Raw genomic sequence first — 20,610 nt, forward strand, 5'->3', positions numbered from 1 at the left:
GGCGGCAAGCTCTAGGAAGAGTCTTGGTGATTTCAGACGTATTCCATTTAAGAATGATTTGAGGCCACTGTGATCTTGGGGACCTTCAATGCTGCAGAAAGTTGTGCCTCGACACAATCCTGTCTCTGAGCTCTACAGACAACTCCTTTGACCTCATGGCTTGGTTTTTGCTCTGACATGCGCTGTCAAGTGTGGGACCTTATATAGACAGGTGTGTGCCTTTCCAAATCACGTCCAATCAATTTAATTTACCACAGGTGGACTCCAATCAAGTTGTAGAAACATCTCAAGAATGATCAATGGAAAGAGGATGCACCTGAGCTCAATTTCGAGTCTCATAGCAAAGGGTCTGAATACTTCCGAAAATAAGGTAATTCTGTTGTAATTTTTTTAATACATTTGCAAAAACTTTATATAAACCTGTTTTTGATCTGTCATTACCGGGTATTGTGTGTATTTTGATGAGGAAAAAATGTAATTAATTTTAGAATAAGGCTGTAATGTAACAAAACAAAAGGAAGGGTTTGAATACTTTCTGAATGCACCGCTGTCTCGCTCTCCCCTCTCTCTCCTCTCTCTCTCTCTCTCTCTCTCTCTCTCTATCTCTCCTCTCTCTCTCTCTCTCTCTCTCGCTGTCTCTCTCTCTCTCTCACTGTCTCTCTCTCTCGCTGTCTCTCTCTCTCACTGTCTCTCTCTCTCTCTGTCTCTCTCTCTCACTGTCTCTCTCTCCCCTCTCTCTCCTCTCTCTCTCTCTCCTCTCTCTCTCTCTCTCTCTCTCTCCTCTCTCGCTCTCTCTCTCTCTCTCTCTCTCGCTCTCTCTCCTCTCTCTCTCTCTCTCTCTCTCTCTCACTGTCTCTCTCTCTCACTGTCTCTCTCTCTCTCGCTGTTTCTCTCTCTCACTGTCTCTCTCTCTATCTCACTGTCTCTCTCTCTCGCAGTCTCTCTCTTTCTCTCTCTATCACTGTCTCTCTCTCACTGTCTCTTTCTCTCTCTCTCTCTCTCTCTCTCTCTCTCTCTCTCTCTCTCTCTCTCTCTCTCTCTCTCACTGTCTCTCTCTTTCACTGTCTGTCTCTCTCTCTCTCTCGCTGTCTCTCTCTCTCGCTCTCTCTCTCTCTCTCTCTCTCTCGCTGTCTCTCTCTCTCTCTCTCTCGCTGTCTCTCCTTCTCGCTGTCTTTCTTTCTCCATCCACTATTTCAATGCCGCATTGAGTACCAGTGTTGAGCACGTCTAGGCAGGTTCCTCAGCATGTTGCTATAGCAACGGCCCCTTGGCTCGGCGACACACTTTCTCTTCCCTCCTCTCTCCTCTTCTGTCCTCTCCTCCACTCGTTGACCTGCTGCTCTGTCCTACCAGCCTAAAACTACACCCACTACCGTAGCTATGACAATAGCAGCTACAGTAACACACATGCCTTTGAGGGAGAATCAGGCAGAGGCAGGGAAAGAGAGAGACAGGGAGAGTGAAAGAGGCAGCGAGAGAGAGAGCGAGATGGAGACAGAGAGAGAGGAATAGGCAGAGAGACAGAGAGAGTGAAAGAGGCAGCGAGAGAGAGAACGAGATGGAGACAGAGAGAGAGGAATAGGCAGAGAGACAGAGGGAGAAAGAGGCAGGGGCAGGGAGAGAGAGAGAGAGGCAGAGACAGAGAGAGAGAATGAGGCAGAAGCAGAGGGAGAAAGACAGAGAGAGAGAAAGAGGCAGGGGCAGGGAGAGAGAGAGAGGCAGAGACAGAGAGAGAGAATGAGGCAGAAGCAGAGGGAGAAAGACAGAGAGAGAGAAAGAGGCAGGGGCAGGGAGAGAGAGAGAGGCAGAGACAGAGAGAGAGAGAATGAGGCAGAAGCAGAGGGAGAGAGAGACACACAGAGACTTAGGGTTCATCTACACATTTCATTAGTGGCCTGGTTTGCTTTTCCTGTCTTGGCAGGCAGTGTGTGTGCGCGTGTGTGTGTGTGATTGTGTGTGTGTTTTCCCAGGTCAGCACTCTGGAAGTCAGCCATTCCCTCAGTCTCTCCCACGCTTCCAAGATAATCACTGTGACAACTGCTATCACATAGATAACTGGCATGAATACACACACACACACATCCACACACACTAGATACACACATTCATACACAAACACACCCACTGGTACGACACGTCACACACACCGTCACAGTTAAAATCTAGTGAAGGCTACAGCTCTATCTGACAGAACAGCTGTCAGAAGAGAGTGAAGGCTACAGCTCTATCTGACAGAACAGCTGTCAGAAGAGAGTGAAGGCTACAGCTCTATCTGACAGAACAGCTGTCAGAAGAGAGTGAAGGCTACAGCTCTATCTAACAGAACAGCTGTCAGAAGAGAGGGAAGGCTACAGCTCTATCTAACAGAACAGCTGTCAGAAGAGAGTGAAGGCTACAGCTCTATCTAACAGAACAGCTGTCAGAAGAGAGTGAAGGCTACAGCTCTATCTAACAGAACAGCTGTCAGAAGAGAGTGAAGGCTACAGCTCTATCTAACAGAACAGCTGTCAGAAGAGAGGGAAGGCTACAGCTCTATCTAACAGAACAGCTGTCAGAAGAGAGTGAAGGCTACAGCTCTATCTAACAGAACAGCTGTCAGAAGAGAGTGAAGGCTAAAGCTCTTCGCACTTGTAGATTCTTCAGAGAGAAAGATAGAGGGACAGAGAAGGAGGGACAGAAAGAGAGAGAGAGAGTTATTTGCAAAACCGTTTTTCTCTCTTTCCAAAAGGACATCTTGATCCCCTATCATGTGGCAGTTGTTGCGTGATAGGGTACTTTAGGGCTCTGGTCTAAAGTAGTGCACTATATAGGGAGTAGGGTGCTATTTGGGACTAATTCAGTTGCCTCTCCAAATGCTGTCCTCTCCCCTGTGACCAGACAGCCCAGCATTAGAGCAGTAATAGCTCTGTAGCGTTCCGGCTCATTGGGCACGGATCCCAGTCACACTGACAAGAAGCAGCTAGACAGGCAATTGTGCCCCGCGGGCCTGACACCAGCCCAATGTCACCAAGCTTAGTTATACTAACACTGATCATAGATCAGATCCATGTCTCTGTATCAGTGGATGTAGTTAGGAGATAGTTAGGTCAGCAGCATCCCACTGCTGGCTTGCCTCTGAAGCTAAGCAGGGTTGGTTCTGGATGGGACACCAGATTCTGCTGGAAGTGGTGTTGGAGGACCAGTAGGAGGCACTCTTTCCTCTGTTCTAAAATTAATAATATACAACTCTGGATAAAATTAAGAGACCACTGCATAATTATAAGTTTCTCTGGTTTTACTGTTTCTAGGTATGTGTCTGGGTAAAATGATTATTTTTGTTTCCGTCTATAAACTACTGAAAACATTTCTCCCAAATTCCAAATAAAAATATTGCCATTTAGAGCAGAAAATGACAGCTGTTCAAAAGAACAGCAAAGATGCAGGGTTGTCAGACCTCGAATAAAATGAGTTCATATTCATTTTTAAACAACACAATACTAATGTTTTAACTTAGGAAGAGTTCAGAAATCAATATTTGGTGGAATAACCCTGATTTTAATCACAGCTTTCATGCATCTTGTCGTGCTCTCCACCAGTCTTTCACATTGATGTTGGGTGACTTTATGCCACTCCTGGCACAAAAAGTCAAGCAGCTCGGCTTTTTTTGATGGCTTTGTGATCATCCATCTTCCTCTTGATCACATTCCAGAGGTTTTCAATGGGGTTCAGGTCTGGAGATTGGGCTGGCCATGACAGGGTCTTGATCTGGTGGTCCTCCATCCACACCTTGATTGACCTGGCTGTGTGGCATGAAGCATTGTCCTGCTGGAGAAACCAATCCTCCGAGTTGGGGAACATTGTCCGAGCAGAATGAAGCACGTTTTCTTCCAGGACAACCTTGTGCGTGGCTTGATTCATGTGTCCTTCACAAAGACAAATCTGCCCGATTCCAGCCTTGCTGAAGCACCCCCAGATCATCACCGATCCTCCACCAAATGTCACAGTGGGTGTGAAACCTGGAGAGACCTACAAGCCACAGTGTCCCGCACCCACTGTGAAATTTGGTGGAGAATGTCCTGGAAGAAAACTTTTTTTTTTCCAGCAGGACAATTATTATTTTTAGTTTTTAATTGAACCTTTATTTAACCTGGCAAGTCAGTTAAGAACAAATTCTTATTTACAATGACGGCCTAGGAACAGTGGGTTAACTGCCTCGTTCAGGGGCAGAACAACAGATTTTTACCTTGTCAGCTCAGGGATTCAATCTAGCAACCTTTCGGTTACTGGCCCAACGCTCTAACCACTAGGTTACCTGCTGCCCCACCTGCCACAATGCTCGCTCTCTCTCTCTCTCTCTCTCTCTCTCTCTCTCTCTCTCTCTCTCTCTCTCTCTCTCTCTCTCTCTCTCTCTCTCTCTCTCTCTCTCTCTCTGTCTCTGTCTCTCTCTGTCTCTGTCTCTGTCTCTCTGTCTCTGTCTCTGTCTCTGTCTCTCTCTCTCTCTCTCTCTATCTCTCTCCATATATCTCTCTCTCTCTCCCCAAATCCCCCACCATGCTGTAGGTTCACCACAGTATAGAGCCCAGACATCTTTCTCTCTCTGTCCGTCCTTCTCTCCCTCCTCTCCATACTGATCTCTCCATATATCTCTCTCTCTCCCCAGGTGAGCCACTATGCCGTTGGTAAAGCGCTGTATAGAGCCCAGACACCTGTGTCGAGGTGCTGTACCTGATGGAGTCACCAGTGAACTGGAGTGTGTTACCAACAGCACCCTCGCTGCCATCATCAAACAGCTGGGCAGCCTAAGTAAGTAGTGTGTTTCAGGGTCACGTTTCCCTGAGGTACAGATCTAGGATCAGCTTCCCCTTCACAAAACCTTACATTAAATTGTAATGGAGAAAATGAAAAACTGACCCAAGATCACCGTCTAGGGGCAACTTCACTCTACACCGGTGGTGGTCGGTGCCGTTTATGATGAGGGAGGACGATTAATATTTTTAATGAGCATGACCTTATTTCTTTACAGCATATTGGATGACTGTCATTCATTTTCCATTCACCCAGCTCAATGTAACACAGATTTATGCTAGGTCGAGGTCGAGAGATACATTTGAGTAATCAAGGTGACAGAATGTGACATATTCAAAACCTCCTAGCACACTCCAGCCTGCATCTAGTTGATCTAGTGTGTAATCATTAGTTCAAGAGTTTCTATTTTAAAAATGCAGTTAGGTTTATCCCCGTTTTGTTCCGTTTGCTTTCATTAAAGAAAAGTTTTTTCAACAGAATTGGACGGATGAATACACACCTGATCACGTGTACACGCAGTTCACTTTCATAGCAGCCACATACAAACAGCAACATCACTTTTTTTTAGGGGGTAGATCAGCTTTAATATTCCAGATAGATTGTAGATTCCATAAATGTAGTTCCAATCCCCCATATATTATTTGGTAAATGTATATATACAGTGGGGAGAACAAGTATTTGATACACTGTCGATTTTGCAGGTTTTCCTACTTACAAAGCATGTAGAGGTCTGTGTTTTTTATCCTAGGTACACTTCAACTGTGAGAGACGGAATCTAAAACAAAAAATCACATTTTTCACATCCAGAAAATCACATTGTATGATTTTTAAGTAATTATCAAATATATCAAATACTTGTTCTCCCCACTGTATGTATACACTACCAGTCAAAAGTTTTAGAACACCTTCTATTACAGGGTTTTTCTCTATTTTTACTATTTTCTACATTGTAGAATAATAGTGAAGACATCAAAACTATGAAATAACACATATGGAATCATGTAGTAACCAAAAAAGTGTAAAAATATTGTAAAATATATTTAATATTTTATATATTACCTTTGCACACTCTTGACATTATCTCAACCAGCTTCATGAGGTACTCACCTGGTATGCATTTCAATTAATAGGTGTGCCTTGTTAAAAGTTAATTTGTGGAATTTCCTTTGAGCCAATTAGTTGTGTTGTGACAAGGTTGGGGTGGTATACAGAAGATAGCCAGCCGTATTTGGTAAAATACTAAGTCCATATTATGGCAAGAACAGCTCCAATAAGCAAAGAGAAACGACAGTCCAAGACATGAAGGTCAGTCAATCTTGAAGATTTCAATAACTGTGTAAGTTTTTTCAAGTGCAATCGCAAAAACCATCAAGCGCTATGATGAAGCTGGCTCTCATGTGGACCGCCACAGGAAAGGAAGACCCACAGTTACCTCTGCTACAGAGGATACGTTCATTAGAGTTAACTGCACATCAGTTTGCAGCCAAAATAAATTCCGGGAACAGGTAACAGACACAGCTCAACATCAACTGTTCAGAGGAGACTGCGTGAATCAGGCCTTCATGGTCAAATTGTTGCAAAGAAACCACTACTAAAGGACACCAATAAGAAGAAGAGACTTGCTTGGGCCAAGAAACACAAGCAATGGACATTAGACAGTGGAAATCTGTCCTTTGGTCTGATGAGTCCAAATTTGAGATTTTTGGTTCCAACCGACGTAGGTGAACGGATGATCTCCGCATGTGTGGTGCCCACCGTGAAGCATGGAGGAGGAGGTGTGATGGTGTGGGGTGCTTTGCTGGTGACACTGTCTGTGATTTATTTTGAATTCAAGGCACACTTAACCAGCATGACTACCACAGCATTCTGCAGCGATACGCCATCCCATCTGTTTTGCGCTTAGTGGGACTATCATTTGTTTTTCAACAGGACAATGACCCAACACACCTCCAGGCTGTGTAAGGGCTATTTGACCAAGAAGGAGAGTGATGGAGTGCTGCATCAGATGACCTGACCAATACTCCGACTTCAACCCAATTGAGATGGTTTGGGATGAGTTGGACCGCAGAGTGAAGGAAAAGCAGCCAACAAGTGATCAGCATATGTGGGACTCCTTCATGACTGTTGGAAAAGCATTCCAGGTGAAGCTGGTTGAGAGAATGCCAAGGGTGTGCAAAGCTGTCATCAAGGCAAAGGGTGGCTACTTTGAAGAATCTAAAATCTAAAATATATTTTGATTTGTTTAACACTTTTTTGGTTACTACATGATTCCATATGTGTTATTCATAGTTCTGATATCTTCGCTATTATTCCACAATGTAGAAAATAGTAAAAAAAATAAAGAAAAAACTCTTGAATGAGTAGCTGTGTCCAAACTTCTGACTGGTGCTGTATTTACATATATTTTAAAAATATATTTTCCTTGATTATATTCCCCTAACCCTACCACCCCTTCCCTAATTGGAGTAAACTAATGGACAACACTTAGGCTTCTACTTCCCATTTATACACACTATATATATTTTACGGACACAATGCTCCTTGCAACAGTTATATTTTGTTTGTTTTTAATCCCATCCTTCAGCTACCATCAACCCCTCTCATCCATCTCCAAGCGGCGGCAGGTAGTCTAGTGGTTAGAGCGTTGGGCCAGTAACCGAAAGGTTCCTGGATTGAATCCCTGAGCTGACAAAGTAAAATTCTGTCGTTCTGCCACTGAATAAGTCAGTTAACCCACCGTTCCTAGGCCATCATTGTAAATAAAAATGTTAACTTAGTCTTAACTGACTTAACTAGGCAAGTCTTAACTGACTTGCCTAGTTAAATTTATGGACACAATGTATTTTACGTTAGTTATCTTGTTGTTTTTAATCCCAACCTTCAGCTCCTCTCAACCCAAACATCAGTTTTTGATTTATATTTGCCATATATTTTTCAACTGTGCTGTGATGTCTTCCTAAAATGATCCGCCGCCATTGTTGCAACCCCTATTACTAGTCTGTTCAAACTCTCTTTCAAACAGATCACCGATCATTTCAAATCTCACCGGTGCACCTCAGCCACGCTCAAGGTCCTAAACTATATCATAACCGCCATCGATAAAAGACAGTACTGTGCAGCCGTCTTCATCGACCTGGCCAAGGCTTTCGAGTCAATCACAGTATTCTTATCGGCAGACTCAACGGCCTTGGTTTCTCTAATGATTGCCTCACCTGGTTCACTAACTACTTCTCTGATAGAGTTCAGTGTGTCAAATCGGAGGGCCTGTTGTCCGGACCTCTGGCAGTCTCTATGGGGGTGCCACAGGGTTCAAATCTCAGGCCGACTCTTTTCTCTGTATATATCAGTGATGTCGCTCTTGCTGCGGGTGATGCTTTGATCCACCTCTACGCAGACGACACCATTCTGTATACATCTGGCCCTTCTTTGGACACTGTGTTAACTAACCTCCAAACGAGCTTCAACACCATACAACACTCCTTCCATGGCCTCCAACTGCTCTTAAACGCTAGTAAAACCAAATGCATGCTTTTCAACCGATCGCTGCCCGCACCCTCCCACCCGACTAGCATCACCACCCTGGACGGTTCTGATTTAGAATATGTGGACAACTATAAACACCTAGGTGTCTGGCTAGACTGTAAACTCTCCTTCCAGACTCACATTAAGCATCTCCAATCCAAAGTTAAATCTAGAATCGGCTTCCTATTTCGCAACAAAGCCTCCTTCACTCATGCTGCCAAACATACCCTCGTAAAACTGACTATCCTACCGATCCTTGACTTCGGCATGCCATTTACGAATTAGCCTCCTACCCTCTACTCAGCAAATTGGATGCAGTCTATCACAGTGCCATCCATTTTGTCACCAGAGCCCCATATACTACCCACCACTGCGACCTGTATGCTCTCATTGGCTGGTCCTCGCCTCATATTTGTCGCCAATACCACTGGCTCCTGGTCCTCTATAAGTCTTTGCTAGGCATAGCTCCGTCTTATCGCAGCTCACTGATCACCATAACAACACCCATCCGTAGCACACCCTCCAGCAGGTATATCTCATTGGTCACCCCCAAAGCCAATTCCTCCTTTGGCCGCCTTTCCTTCCAGTTCTCTGCTGCCAATGACTGGAAAATGTTCAAAAATGACTGAAGTTGGAGACTTATCTCCCTCTCTAACTTTAAGCATCAGCTGTCAGAGCAGCTTACTGATCACTGCAGCTGTACACAGCCCGTCTGTAAATAGCCCATCCAACCAACTACCTACCTCATCCCCATATTTGCTTTTGTTTTTCTGCTCTTTTGCACACCAGTATTTCTACTTGCACATCCTCATCTGCAGATATATCATTCCAGTGTTTAATTGCTCAATTGTAATTATTTCACCACTATGGCCTATTTATTGCCTTACCTCCCTTATCTTACCTCATTTGCACACGCTGTATATAGATAGACCTTTCCATTGTGTTATTGACTGTATGTTTGTTTATTCCATGTGTATCTCTGTGTTGTTGTTTGTGTCGCACTGCTTTGCTTTATCTTGGACAGGTCGCAAGGTTGTAAATGAGAACTTGTTCTCAACTAGACTACCTGGTTAAATAAAAGTGAAATAAAATGTAGAAAATAAACTCTGCAGGATTGGTTCTTACAATGTCCTCTCTTGTGGAGGCAGCCTTTTTTCGCTAACTCGACTCAGCTATCCAATAGGAGCTACAGAGCATGATTAGTATTATCTTTAGGTGTCTGGGTCAGAGGGTCAGCTTATTGTATTCCCATCTCTACAGTAGAGCCACACTAAAACTTAGCTCAACCTCTAAAACGGCGTAAAGCCAGTCGCTACAAAAGTAGAGTGGTTGCTAACACAAACTCCCGAGTGTAGCAGCCCTTGGAGTTAGGACACATTGTTATTGTGGTTTGTGGTCTAATGGTTCTCCTTTGGGGATATTCTAGAATATTCTAGAAGCTTCTCGCCACTTTAAGACACACACCTGTTCACCTGTCGTTGTTACTGTGCTCCGTGTAGGGATTGCAGTTAGAATGAGCGTCAGTAGGAAGTGGCAAGTGCATGATTAATGTGTTGTGTGTCGATATGAAGTATAACAGGGAGTCGTCCTCCGTTACATCCAGTCAATGACATCACAGGAACCTTGCAATGTTACAGGAGCTGCTGTTGTTTTCATCTGTGTTGTAATATATTCAACTGGGGATATGCAGGGTCCCTGGACAATTAGACGTGGAGACACACACACACACACACACACACACACACACACACACACACACACACTGGAGCAGGCAGAGCGTAATGTATTGCTCTCCACTGGTTGTCAGCCAGCAGCTCTATAGGAGGCACCCTGCAGAGAGACAATACAGAATCCCAGCCCCTTGATTAAGCTCTGTTTTATTATGTGTGTGTGTGCGTACGTGTGTGTGTGTGTGTGTCTGTCTATTATCCTGTGTGGGCGTCTATACGTGTGTGTGTGTGGTGCTCACTCAAGTGTGTCTACAGTGTGTGTATTAACGTGTCTCCCCCCTGCAGGTCGTTATGCAGAGGACATCTTTGGGGATCTGTTCAACGAAGCCAACAGCTTCTACATGAGAATGAACAGCCTCCAGGAGAGAGTGGACCTACTGGCTGTCAAAGTCACACAGCTAGACTCTACCGTGGAAGAAGGTGTGTGTGTGTGTGTGTGTGGGGGGGGGGGGGGGTGGAGTTTCAGGAGGTATGAGCACACACACACACACACACACACACACACACACACACACTGGATTCAGGAGGAATGAGCTGATCACCTGAGATCTTCTTCTCTTACTGCTCCTCTCTTCTTCTCTCTTCTCTTCTCCTTACCTCTCCTCTCTTCTCTTCTCCTTACCTCTCCTCTCTTCTCTTCTCCTTACCTCTCCTCTCTTCTTCTCTTCTCCTCACCTCTCTTCTCTTATCCATACCTCTCCTCTCTTCTTCTCCCTTCTCTTCTCATCTCTCCTCTCTTCTTCTCATTACCTCTCCTCTCTTCTTCTCTCTTCTCTTCTCCACACCTCTCCTCTCTTCTTCTCTCTTCTCTTCTCCTTACCTCTCCTCTCTTCTTCTCTCTTCTCTTCTCCTTACCTCTCCTCTCTTCTTCTCTCTTCTCTTCTCCTTACCTCTCCTCTCTTCTTCTCTTCTCCTCACCTCTCTTCTCTTATCCATACCTCTCCTCTCTTCTTCTCCCTTCTCTTCTCATCTCTCCTCTCTTCTTCTCATTACCTCTCCTCTCTTCTTCTCTCTTCTCTTCTCCACACCTCTCCTCTCTTCTTCTCTCTTCTCTTCTCCTTACCTCTCCTCTCTTCTTCTCTCTTCTCTTCTCCTTACCTCTCCTCTCTTCTTCTCTCTTCTCTTCTCCTTACCTCTCCTCTCTTCTTCTCTTCTCCTCACCTCTCTTCTCTTATCCATACCTCTCCTCTCTTCTTCTCCCTTCTCTTCTCATCTCTCCTCTCTTCTTCTCATTACCTCTCCTCTCTTCTTCTCTCTTCTCTTCTCCACACCTCTCCTCTCTTCTTCTCTCTTCTCTTCTCCTTACCTCTCCTCTCTTCTTCTCTCTTCTCTTCTCCTTACCTCTCCTCTCTTCTTCTCTCTTCTCTTCTCCTTACCTCTCCTCTCTTCTTCTCTTCTCCTCACCTCTCTTCTCTTATCCATACCTCTCCTCTCTTCTTCTCCCTTCTCTTCTCATCTCTCCTCTCTTCTTCTCATTACCTCTCCTCTCTTCTTCTCTCTTCTCTTCTCCACACCTCTCCTCTCTTCTTCTCTCTTCTCTTCTCCTTACCTCTCCTCTCTTCTTCTCTCTTCTCTTCTCCTTACCTCTCCTCTCTTCTTCTCTATTCTCTTCTCCTTACCTCTCCTCTCTTCTTCTCTTCTCCTCACCTCTCTTCTCTTATCCATACCTCTCTTCTCTGAGCTGATCACCTGAGATCTTCTTCTCTTCTCCTTACCGCTCCTCTCCTCTCTTCTTTTCTCTTCTCTTCTCTTCTCCTTACCTCTCCTCTCTTCTTCTCTCTTCTCTACTCCTTACCTCTCCTCTCTTCTTCTCTCTTCTCTACTCCTTACCTCTCCTCTCTTCTTCTCTCTTCTTCTTACCTCTCCTCTCTTCTTCTCTATTCTCTTCTCCTTACCGCTCCTCTCTTCTTCTCTCTTCTCTTCTCCTTACCTCTCCTCTCTTCTTCTCTCTTCTCTTCTCCTTACCTCTCCTCTATTCTTCTCCTCACCTCTCCTCTCTTCTTCTCTCTTCTCTTCTCCACACCTCTCCTCTCTTCTTCTCCCTACCTCTCCTCTCTTCTTTTCTCTTCTCTTCTCTTCTCTTCTCCTCACCTCTCCTATCTTCTTCTCTTCTCCTCACCTCTCTTCTCTTCTCTTCTCCTCACCTCTCCTCTCTCCTTCTCTATTCTCTTCTCCTCACCTCTCCTCTCTTCTTCTCTTCTCCTCACCTCATCTGTCTGTCTGTCTGTCTGTCTGTCTGTCTGTCTGTCTGTCTGTCTGTCTGTCTGTCTGTCTGTCTGTCTGTCTGTCTGTCTGTCTGTCTGTCTGTCCATGTCTAACATACTATGTGCTATTAGGGTGGTATATGTCTCTCTCCCATAGGAATGCATTGTATCTTCAGTCCCATAGGAATGCCTTGTATCTTCAGTCCCATAGGAATGCATTGTATCTTCAGTCCCATAGGAATGCCTTGTATCTTCAGTCCCATAGGAATGCCTTGTATCTTCAGTCCCATAGGAATGCATTGTATCTTCAGTCCCATATGAATGCCTTGTATCTTCAGTCCCATAGGAATGCATTGTACCTTCAGTCCCATAGAGTAGCACTGTATTGGCATCAGACAGGGAGTTAGATTGTCAATGTGATGGTTTAGCACTCTGTGTGTGTTATGTACTCACAACTGTGTGACCCTCGGACAAACCAGGTGTGTGTGTGTGTGTGTGTGTGTGTGTTTGTGTGTGTGTGTGTGTGTTTTAGCTGCTTCCCCAGAATAGCCTCAGTATCGCTTTAATGGCTCTGCTAATCACTAAAAGATGAGCCTCCTGCTGTTCTCATATCTCTCTCTGTGTGTGTGTGTGTGTGTGTGTGTGTGTGTGTGTGTGTGTGTGTGTGTGTGTGTGTGTGTGTGTGTGTGTGTGTGTGTGTGTGTGTGTGTGTGTGTGTGTGTGCGTACACGTGTGTGGTTCCTCCTAATAGGCGTACAGACAGACATAGGGACAGACGTCTTCAAGGATACATGGGGTAACATCAGAGGCAGGATGGAAAGAGGGATGGATGGAGAGTGAGGGAGGGAGGGAGGGAGGGAGAGGAGGTGGTAGGAAGAGATGGAAAGGGACAAGGAGGGAGAGATGGAGAGAAACTTTAAGATCTCAGTATGGGTCCACTTTGAAGTCTGTCTGTCTGTCTGTCTGTCTGACACTGTTTTGAAGTCAATAGTCTCTTGACTTACAACTGATTCTGTTACAGTCTAGTTTAGTTACTCTGTAATGAGCCACTCACTGACTAAAAGAGTATTTCAGGCGGTGCTATCAGTCAGATTCAATCAGAGTTTTGATGAGAAACTCAGAGTCTGTGTGTGTGTGTGTGTAATCAGTGAGGATATTGCATTTGAAGGTGCTTAACAAATACAATTATATTGTAATGAAACAGCAGGGAGCAGGTCTCGAACCCTTGACCTTCGAACCCGAGGTCCGGCACTTTATCGACTCAGAGAGTTTATAAACCCAGGGTCGTTACAATATTAAAACCACAGTGGATATGAGATTAATGTTGCTATATATTAAAACCACAGTGGATATGAGATTAATGTTGCCATATATTAAAACCACAGTGGATATGAGATTAATGTTGCTATATATTAAAACCACAGTGGATATGAGATTAATGTTGCCATATATTAAAACCACAGTGGATATGAGATTAATGTTGCTATATATTAAAACCACAGTGGATATGAGATTAATGTTGCTATACATTACTCCTTCCTCTCCCTACCCCCTCACTCCTTCCTCTCCCTACCCAGAGAGAGGGAGACAGAGAGGGAGAGACAGAGAGAGGGAGAAACAGCGAGAGACAGCGAGAGAGACAGCGAGAGAGAGACAGAGAGACAGACAGAGCGAAAGAGAGAGAGAGACAGAGTGAAAGAGAGAGAGAGACAGTGAGAAAGAGAGAGAGAGAGAGACAGAGAGTCAGCGAGAGCGAAGGAGAGAGAGAGACAGTGAGAGAGAGACAGAGGGAGAGAGACTGATAGAGAGATAGACAGAGAGACAGACAGCAGGAGAGAGAGAGAGAGAGAGTGAGAGAGAGAGAGAGACAGCAAGATAGGGAGAGAGAGTGTGTCTGTGAGGGTGCATATCTGTGTAGAGTGTTTATGTGTGTCGATCTCATATAACACACCCTGGCAGATACCAGCCAGGTCACCCGTGATGTAAATCAGTATTCAACATCCATCCAGGTCTGTGGACGGCGGGAGAAACGGTCCACTCAGTAGGTTCTGATGGTTGATCTGGGTCTAAAGGTTCTGATGGTTGATCTGGGTCTAAAGGTTCTGATGGTTGATCTGGGTCTAAAGGTTCTGATGGTTGATTGGTGTAAACATCTGCCTCTGGGTCTAAAAGGTTCTGATGGTTGATTGGTGTAAACATCTGCCTCTGGGTCTAAAGGTTCTGATGGTTGATTGGTGTAAACATCTGCCTCTGGGTCTAAAAGGTTCTGATGGTTGATTGGTGTAAACATCTGCCTCTGGGTCTAAAGGTTCAAATCCAGTGATACATTTTTGTTTTAAGCCCAAACCTTAAGCCTAACCTTAAGCCTAACCTTAACCATTCGGAGTTAAGGGCTATATTTAACCGTCTGGAAGAATTTAGAAATCTAAAGTTTGAGAAACATGGATGAACGTCCAATTCTGACGTGAGACTGTGAGACCTAGTTTCAGACACACACACACACACACACACACACACACACACACACACACACACACACACACACACACACACACACACACACACACACACACCTAAAGAGATATAGGAGGAACATATGGATTACATAGGAAACGTGAGATTAGGACCTGCTAGATGTAACCCTTCATCTGCTGTGATCATACTGCTGATTCTGTCACGTAATATCAAGGTGGGTGGAATCAGGCGCAGAGAGCAGGTTACAGTGAGTCGATAGTTATTTATTCTCCGAAGACCAAACACGGTCAACCCAAATATGCAGGGTGAAATAATCCAACACAGGATCAAAATATATTCGGAGAAAATAACACACACGTATTAACCCAAAATACATGAATCCAAAACAATCCCGCACAAAACAAGGGCGGGACAACCTACTACATATAAGGACGTTAATTAAACTAAAATACACACAGGTGAAACTAATAAGACAAAACCAACAGACAAACGAAAAAGGGATCGGTGGTGGCTAGTAGGACGGTGACGACGACCGCCGAGCACCGCCCGAACAGGCAGGAGAGCCAACCTCGGCGGAAGTCGTGACAGTACCCCCCCCCTGACGCGCGGCCCCCGCAGCGCGCCGCCACCGTCCTCGAGGACGACCCGGAGGACGAGGTGCTGGGCGATCCGGGTGGAGGCGGTGGAAATCTCTCAGGAGAGAAGGGTCCAAAATATCCCTCACCGGAACCCAGCATCTCTCCTCCGGACCGTACCCCTCCCAGTCCACGAGGTACTGTAGGCCCCCCACCCGGCGTCTCGAATCCAGAATGCCCCGAACTGTGTACGCCGGGGACCCCTCGATGTCCAGGGGGGGCGGAGGGACCTCAGGCACCTCACCTTCTTGCAGGGGACCAGCCACCACCGGCCTGAGGAGAGACACATGAAACGAGGGGTTAATACGGTAATACCTAGGAAGTTGTAACCTGTAACACACCTCGTTTATTCTCCTCAGGACTTTGAACGGCCCCACACACTGCGGCCCCAGCTTCCGACAGGGCAGGCGGAGGGACAGGTTTCGGGTCGAGAGCCAGACCCTGTCCCCCGGTGCAAACACGGGGGCCTCACTGCGGTGCTGGTCAGCGCTCCTCTTCTGCCGTTCGCCCGCTAACCGTAGTGAGTCCTGAACGGCCTTCCAGGTGTCCTTGGAGCGCTGTACCCATTCCTCCACCGCAGGAGCCTCGGTCTGGCTCTGATGCCATGGGGCCAGGACCGGCTGGTAACCTAACACACACTCAAAAGGAGACAAGTTAGTTGAGGAGTGGCGTAGGGAGTTCTGGGCTAGTTCAGCCCAGGGAACATACCTTGCCCACTCACCAGGCCGGTCCCGGCAATAGGACCGCAGAAACCTGCCCACATCTTGGTTTACGCGCTCCACCTGCCCATTACTCTCGGGGTGAAAACCTGAGGTTAAGCTGACCGAGACCCCCAGTCTCTCCATAAACGCCCTCCATACTCTGGACGTGAATTGGGGACCCCGATCAGAAACGATGTCCTCAGGCACCCCATAGTGCCGGAAGACATGGGTAAACAAGGCCTCAGCAGTCTGCAGGGCCGTAGGGAGACCGGGCAACGGGATGAGACGACAGGACTTAGAAAACCGGTCCACAACGACCAGGATCGTAGTACTTCCCTGGGACGGGGGAAGGTCGGTAAGAAAGTCCACCGATAAGTGTGTCCACGGCCGTTGTGGAACGGGGAGGGGTTGTAATTTCCCTCTAGGAAGGTGCCGAGGAGCCTTGCTCTGAGCACACACTGAGCAGGAGGAGACATAAAATCTCACGTCTTTAGCTAGCGTGGGCCACCAGTATCTCCCTCTCAGACTCCGCACTGTCCTCTCAATGCCAGGATGACCCGATGAGGGGAGAGTATGAGCCCACCGAATCAGCTTGTCCCGGACCCCCCTCGGTACGTACTGAGTTCCCACTGGACAGTTGGGGGGGGCCGGCTCTGACCGTGAGGCCTCCTCTATCTCCGTGTCCACCTCCCATACCACCGGTGCCACGAGACATGACGGTGAAATGATGGGAGCTGGCTCAACGGGCCGCTCCTCAGTATCATAGAGGCGGGACAGCGCGTCGGCTTTGGTGTTTTGGGAGCCTGGCCGGTATGAGAGGGTAAACCGGAACCTGGTAAAAAACATAGCCCATCTAGCCTGACGTGGATTTAGTCTCTTCGCTGCCCGGATATACTCGAGATTACGATGGTCAGTCCAGATGAGAAAGGGGTGTTTAGCCCCCTCAAGCCAATGTCTCCACACCTTCAGAGCCTTGACTACAGCTAACAACTCCCGGTCCCCCACATCATAGTTTCGCTCCGCTGGGCTGAGCTTGCTCGAAAAGAAAGCACAAGGGCGAAGCTTGGGTGGCACGCCCGAGCGTTGGGACAGCACGGCTCCGACCCCAGCCTCGGACGCATCCACCTCCACTATGAACGCTAAAGAGGGGTCCGGATGCGCCAACACGGGCGCATTGGTGAACAGCTCCTTCAAACGAGTGAATGCTCTGCCCGCCTCTGCTGACCAGCGCAAGCGCACCGGTCCTCCCTTCAGCAGCGAGGTGATGGGAGCAGCCACCTGACCAAAACCCCGGATAAACCTCCGGTAGTAATTGGCAAACCCTAAAAACCGCTGCACCTCTTTCACCGTGGTCGGAGTCGGCCAATTACGCACGGCTGTAACGCGGTCATCCTCCATCACCACCCCAGAGGTGGAAATACGATATCCCAGGAAGGAAACGGACTGCTTGAAAAACTCACATTTCTCCGCCTTGCAATACAGGTCATGCTCCAGCAGTCGCCCAAGTACCTTACGCACCAGAGACACATGCGCCGCGCGTGTGGCAGAATAGATCAAGATGTCATCGATGTACACTACCACTCCCTGCCCGAGCAGGTCTCGGAGAATTTCGTCTACGAAGGATTGGAAGACGGCTGGAGCATTCTTCAACCCGTATGGCATGACGCGGTACTCATAATGACCAGATGTAGTACTAAATGCAGTTTTCCACTCATCTCCTCCCCGGATACGCACCAGATTATACGCGCTCCTCAGGTCCAGTTTTGTGAAGAAGCGCGCCCCGTGAAATGATTCCACCGCCGTAGCGATGAGAGGTAGTGGGTAACTAAACCCCACTGTGATGGAATTTAGACCTCTATAATCAATGCACGGACGCAGACCTCCATCCTTCTTCTTCACAAAAAAGAAGCTTGAGGAGACGGGTGATGCGGAGGGCCGAATGTACCCCTGTCTCAGCGATTCAGCAACGTATGTTTCCATCGCTACCGTCTCCTCCTGGGACAATGGATACACGTGACTCCTAGGAAGTGCAGCGTTCTCCAGAAGGTTTATCACGCAGTCCTCTCGACGATGAGGTGGTAATTGGGTCGCCTTCCTTTTACTGAAGGCGATAGCCAAATCGGCATATTCAGAGGGAATGCGCACGGTGGAGACTTGGTCTGGACTCTCCACCGTAGTCGCACCAACGGCAACTCCTCTACACCTACCTGAACACTCCTCTGACCACCCCTTAAGAGCCCCCTGTCGCCAGGAAATCACCGGATTGTGTTGAGCTAACCAGGGAACCCCCAACACCACTGGAAACGCAGGTGAATCTATAAGGAACAGACTAATCTGCTCCTTATGATCCCCCTGCGTTACCATGTCCAGTGGCACCGTAGCCTCCCTAATCACTCCTGACCCTAATGGTCGGCTATCTAAGGAGTGCACGGGGAAGGGTTGGTCTAACGACACCAGGGGAATCCCTAGCCTTAACGCAAGCCCACGATCCATGAAATTCCCAGCTGCGCCTGAATCGACTAGCGCCTTATGCTGTAGAGAGGGAAAAAACCCAGGGAAAGAAGTCAATACATACACATGACCGACAGGAGGCTCTGGGTGAGTCTGGTGCTTACTCACCTGGGGTGATCGAGCAGTGCTCCGCCTGCCATCCCGACTCCCAGACGAGTTCCTCCAGCACCGGTCTGACGTGTGCCCTCGTCGACCACAACTGGTGCAGGAGGACACTCCTCCTCCGGTCCCCCTGGAAGCTGCCCCTCCTAATTCCATAGGGATAGGGGCAGGAGGGCTGGGAAGTGGAAACGACAGGGCCTGATCCGAACGCCCGCGGGCAGCCAGCAGATTGTCGAGACGGATAGCCAAGTCAATGAGCTCATCCAGTGTGCAGGTGGTGTCCCGACATGCCAGCTCCCTGCGGACGTCCTCCCTGAGACTGCATCTGAAATGATCGACCAAGGCCCTGTCGTTCCATCCTGCTCCTGCGGCCAAGGTCCTGAACTCCAGAGCGAAGTCCTGTGCGCTCCTCGTCTCCTGCCGCAGGTGGAACAGCCGTTCACCCGCCGCCCGACCCTCTGGTGGATGGTCAAAAACAGCTCGGAATCGGCGGGTGAACTCTGGGTAATTATCCCTCGCCGAGTCCGGACCATTCCACACTGCGTTGGCCCACTCGAGGGCTCGCCCAGTCAAGCAGGAGACGAGGGCGCTCACACTCTCCTCTCCAGAGGGAGCAGGACGCACGGTAGCCAGGTATAGTTCCAGTTGAAGGAGGAAACCCTGGCACCCAGCCGCCGTTCCGTCATACTCCCGTGGGAGTGTCAACCGAAGAGCCCCGGAGCCCGATGTGGTCGCAGGAACAGGAGGTGCTGGAGAAGGGGGTGCTAGCGATGATGTGGGAAGACCACTCCTCTCCCATCGATCCATCCTCTCCATCATTTGGTCCATGGCAGAACCAATCCGATGAAGCACGCTGGTGTGGTGGAGGACTCTCTCCTCCATCGATGGGAGAGGAGACGCGGCTGCTCCTGCTGATTCCATGGGTGGTGCGGGATTCTGTCACGTAATATCAAGGTGGGTGGAATCAGGCGCAGAGAGCAGGTTACAGTGAGTCGATAGTTATTTATTCTCCGAAGACCAAACACGGTCAACCCAAATATGCAGGGTGAAATAATCCAACACAGGATCAAAATATATTCGGAGAAAATAACACACACGTATTAACCCAAAATACATGAATCCAAAACAATCCCGCACAAAACAAGGGCGGGACAACCTACTACATATAAGGACGTTAATTAAACTAAAATACACACAGGTGAAACTAATAAGACAAAACCAACAGACAAACGAAAAAGGGATCGGTGGTGGCTAGTAGGACGGTGACGACGACCGCCGAGCACCGCCCGAACAGGCAGGAGAGCCAACCTCGGCGGAAGTCGTGACAGATTCCTCCATTATCCATTCCTCCAGGTCACGGGGCCTCCAGCCACACTGTAGCGCAGACAAAGCACTCCTCTCTGGGCATGATTCAAGGGATGAGGAGGGTAGGGTTGTTCTATGGGCTGAAACATTCTGACATATTTCCCTTCTAACCCTCTATTTCCTTCCTCTCTTCTCTCTATCTCCTTCCTCTCTATCTCCTTCCTCTCTATCTCTCTATCTCCTTCCTCTCTATCTCCTTCCTCTCTATCTCCTTCCTCTATCTCCTTCCTCTATCTCCTTCCTCTCTATCTCTCTATCTCCTTCCTCTATCTCCTTCCTCTCTCTCTCTCCTTTCTCTCTCTCTCTCTCTCTCTCTCTCTCTATCTCCTTCCTCTCTATCTCCTTCCTCTCTATCTCCTTCCTCTCTCTCTCTCTCTCTCTCTATCTCCTTCCTCTCTATCTCCTTCCTCTCTATCTCCTTTCTCTCTCTCTCTCTCTATCTCTCTCTGTCTCTCTCTCTATCTCCTTCCTCTCTATCTCCTTCCTCTCTATCTCCTTCCTCTCGCTCTCTCTCTCTCTCTCTCTCTCTCTCTCTCTCTCTCTCCTTCCCTCCATCCTCTCTGTCCTCCTCTTCCCTCTT

The 20,610-nt window shown here is 47.6% G+C and overlaps 1 protein-coding gene across 2 annotated transcripts in view; it reads left to right on the forward strand.

Annotated features, from left to right (window-relative positions):
• LOC110532908 (actin-binding protein WASF3) overlaps positions 1–20,610 on the forward strand; it is a 97,819-nt gene that overhangs the window by 37,566 nt on the left and 39,643 nt on the right. For both annotated transcript variants that reach the window (XM_036987274.2, XM_036987273.2), the window contains exons 2-3: positions 4,640–4,782; positions 10,323–10,457. In XM_036987274.2, the coding sequence (XP_036843169.1) occupies positions 4,650–4,782; positions 10,323–10,457 (268 nt within the window). In that variant the 5' untranslated portion in view covers positions 4,640–4,649. The remainder of the gene's footprint in view (positions 1–4,639; positions 4,783–10,322; positions 10,458–20,610) is intronic.

The sequence above is a fragment of the Oncorhynchus mykiss genome, chromosome 9 (assembly GCF_057628025.1).
Source record: "Oncorhynchus mykiss isolate SJ-2025 chromosome 9, ASM5762802v1, whole genome shotgun sequence".
NCBI classification, from domain to species: domain Eukaryota; kingdom Metazoa; phylum Chordata; class Actinopteri; order Salmoniformes; family Salmonidae; genus Oncorhynchus; species Oncorhynchus mykiss.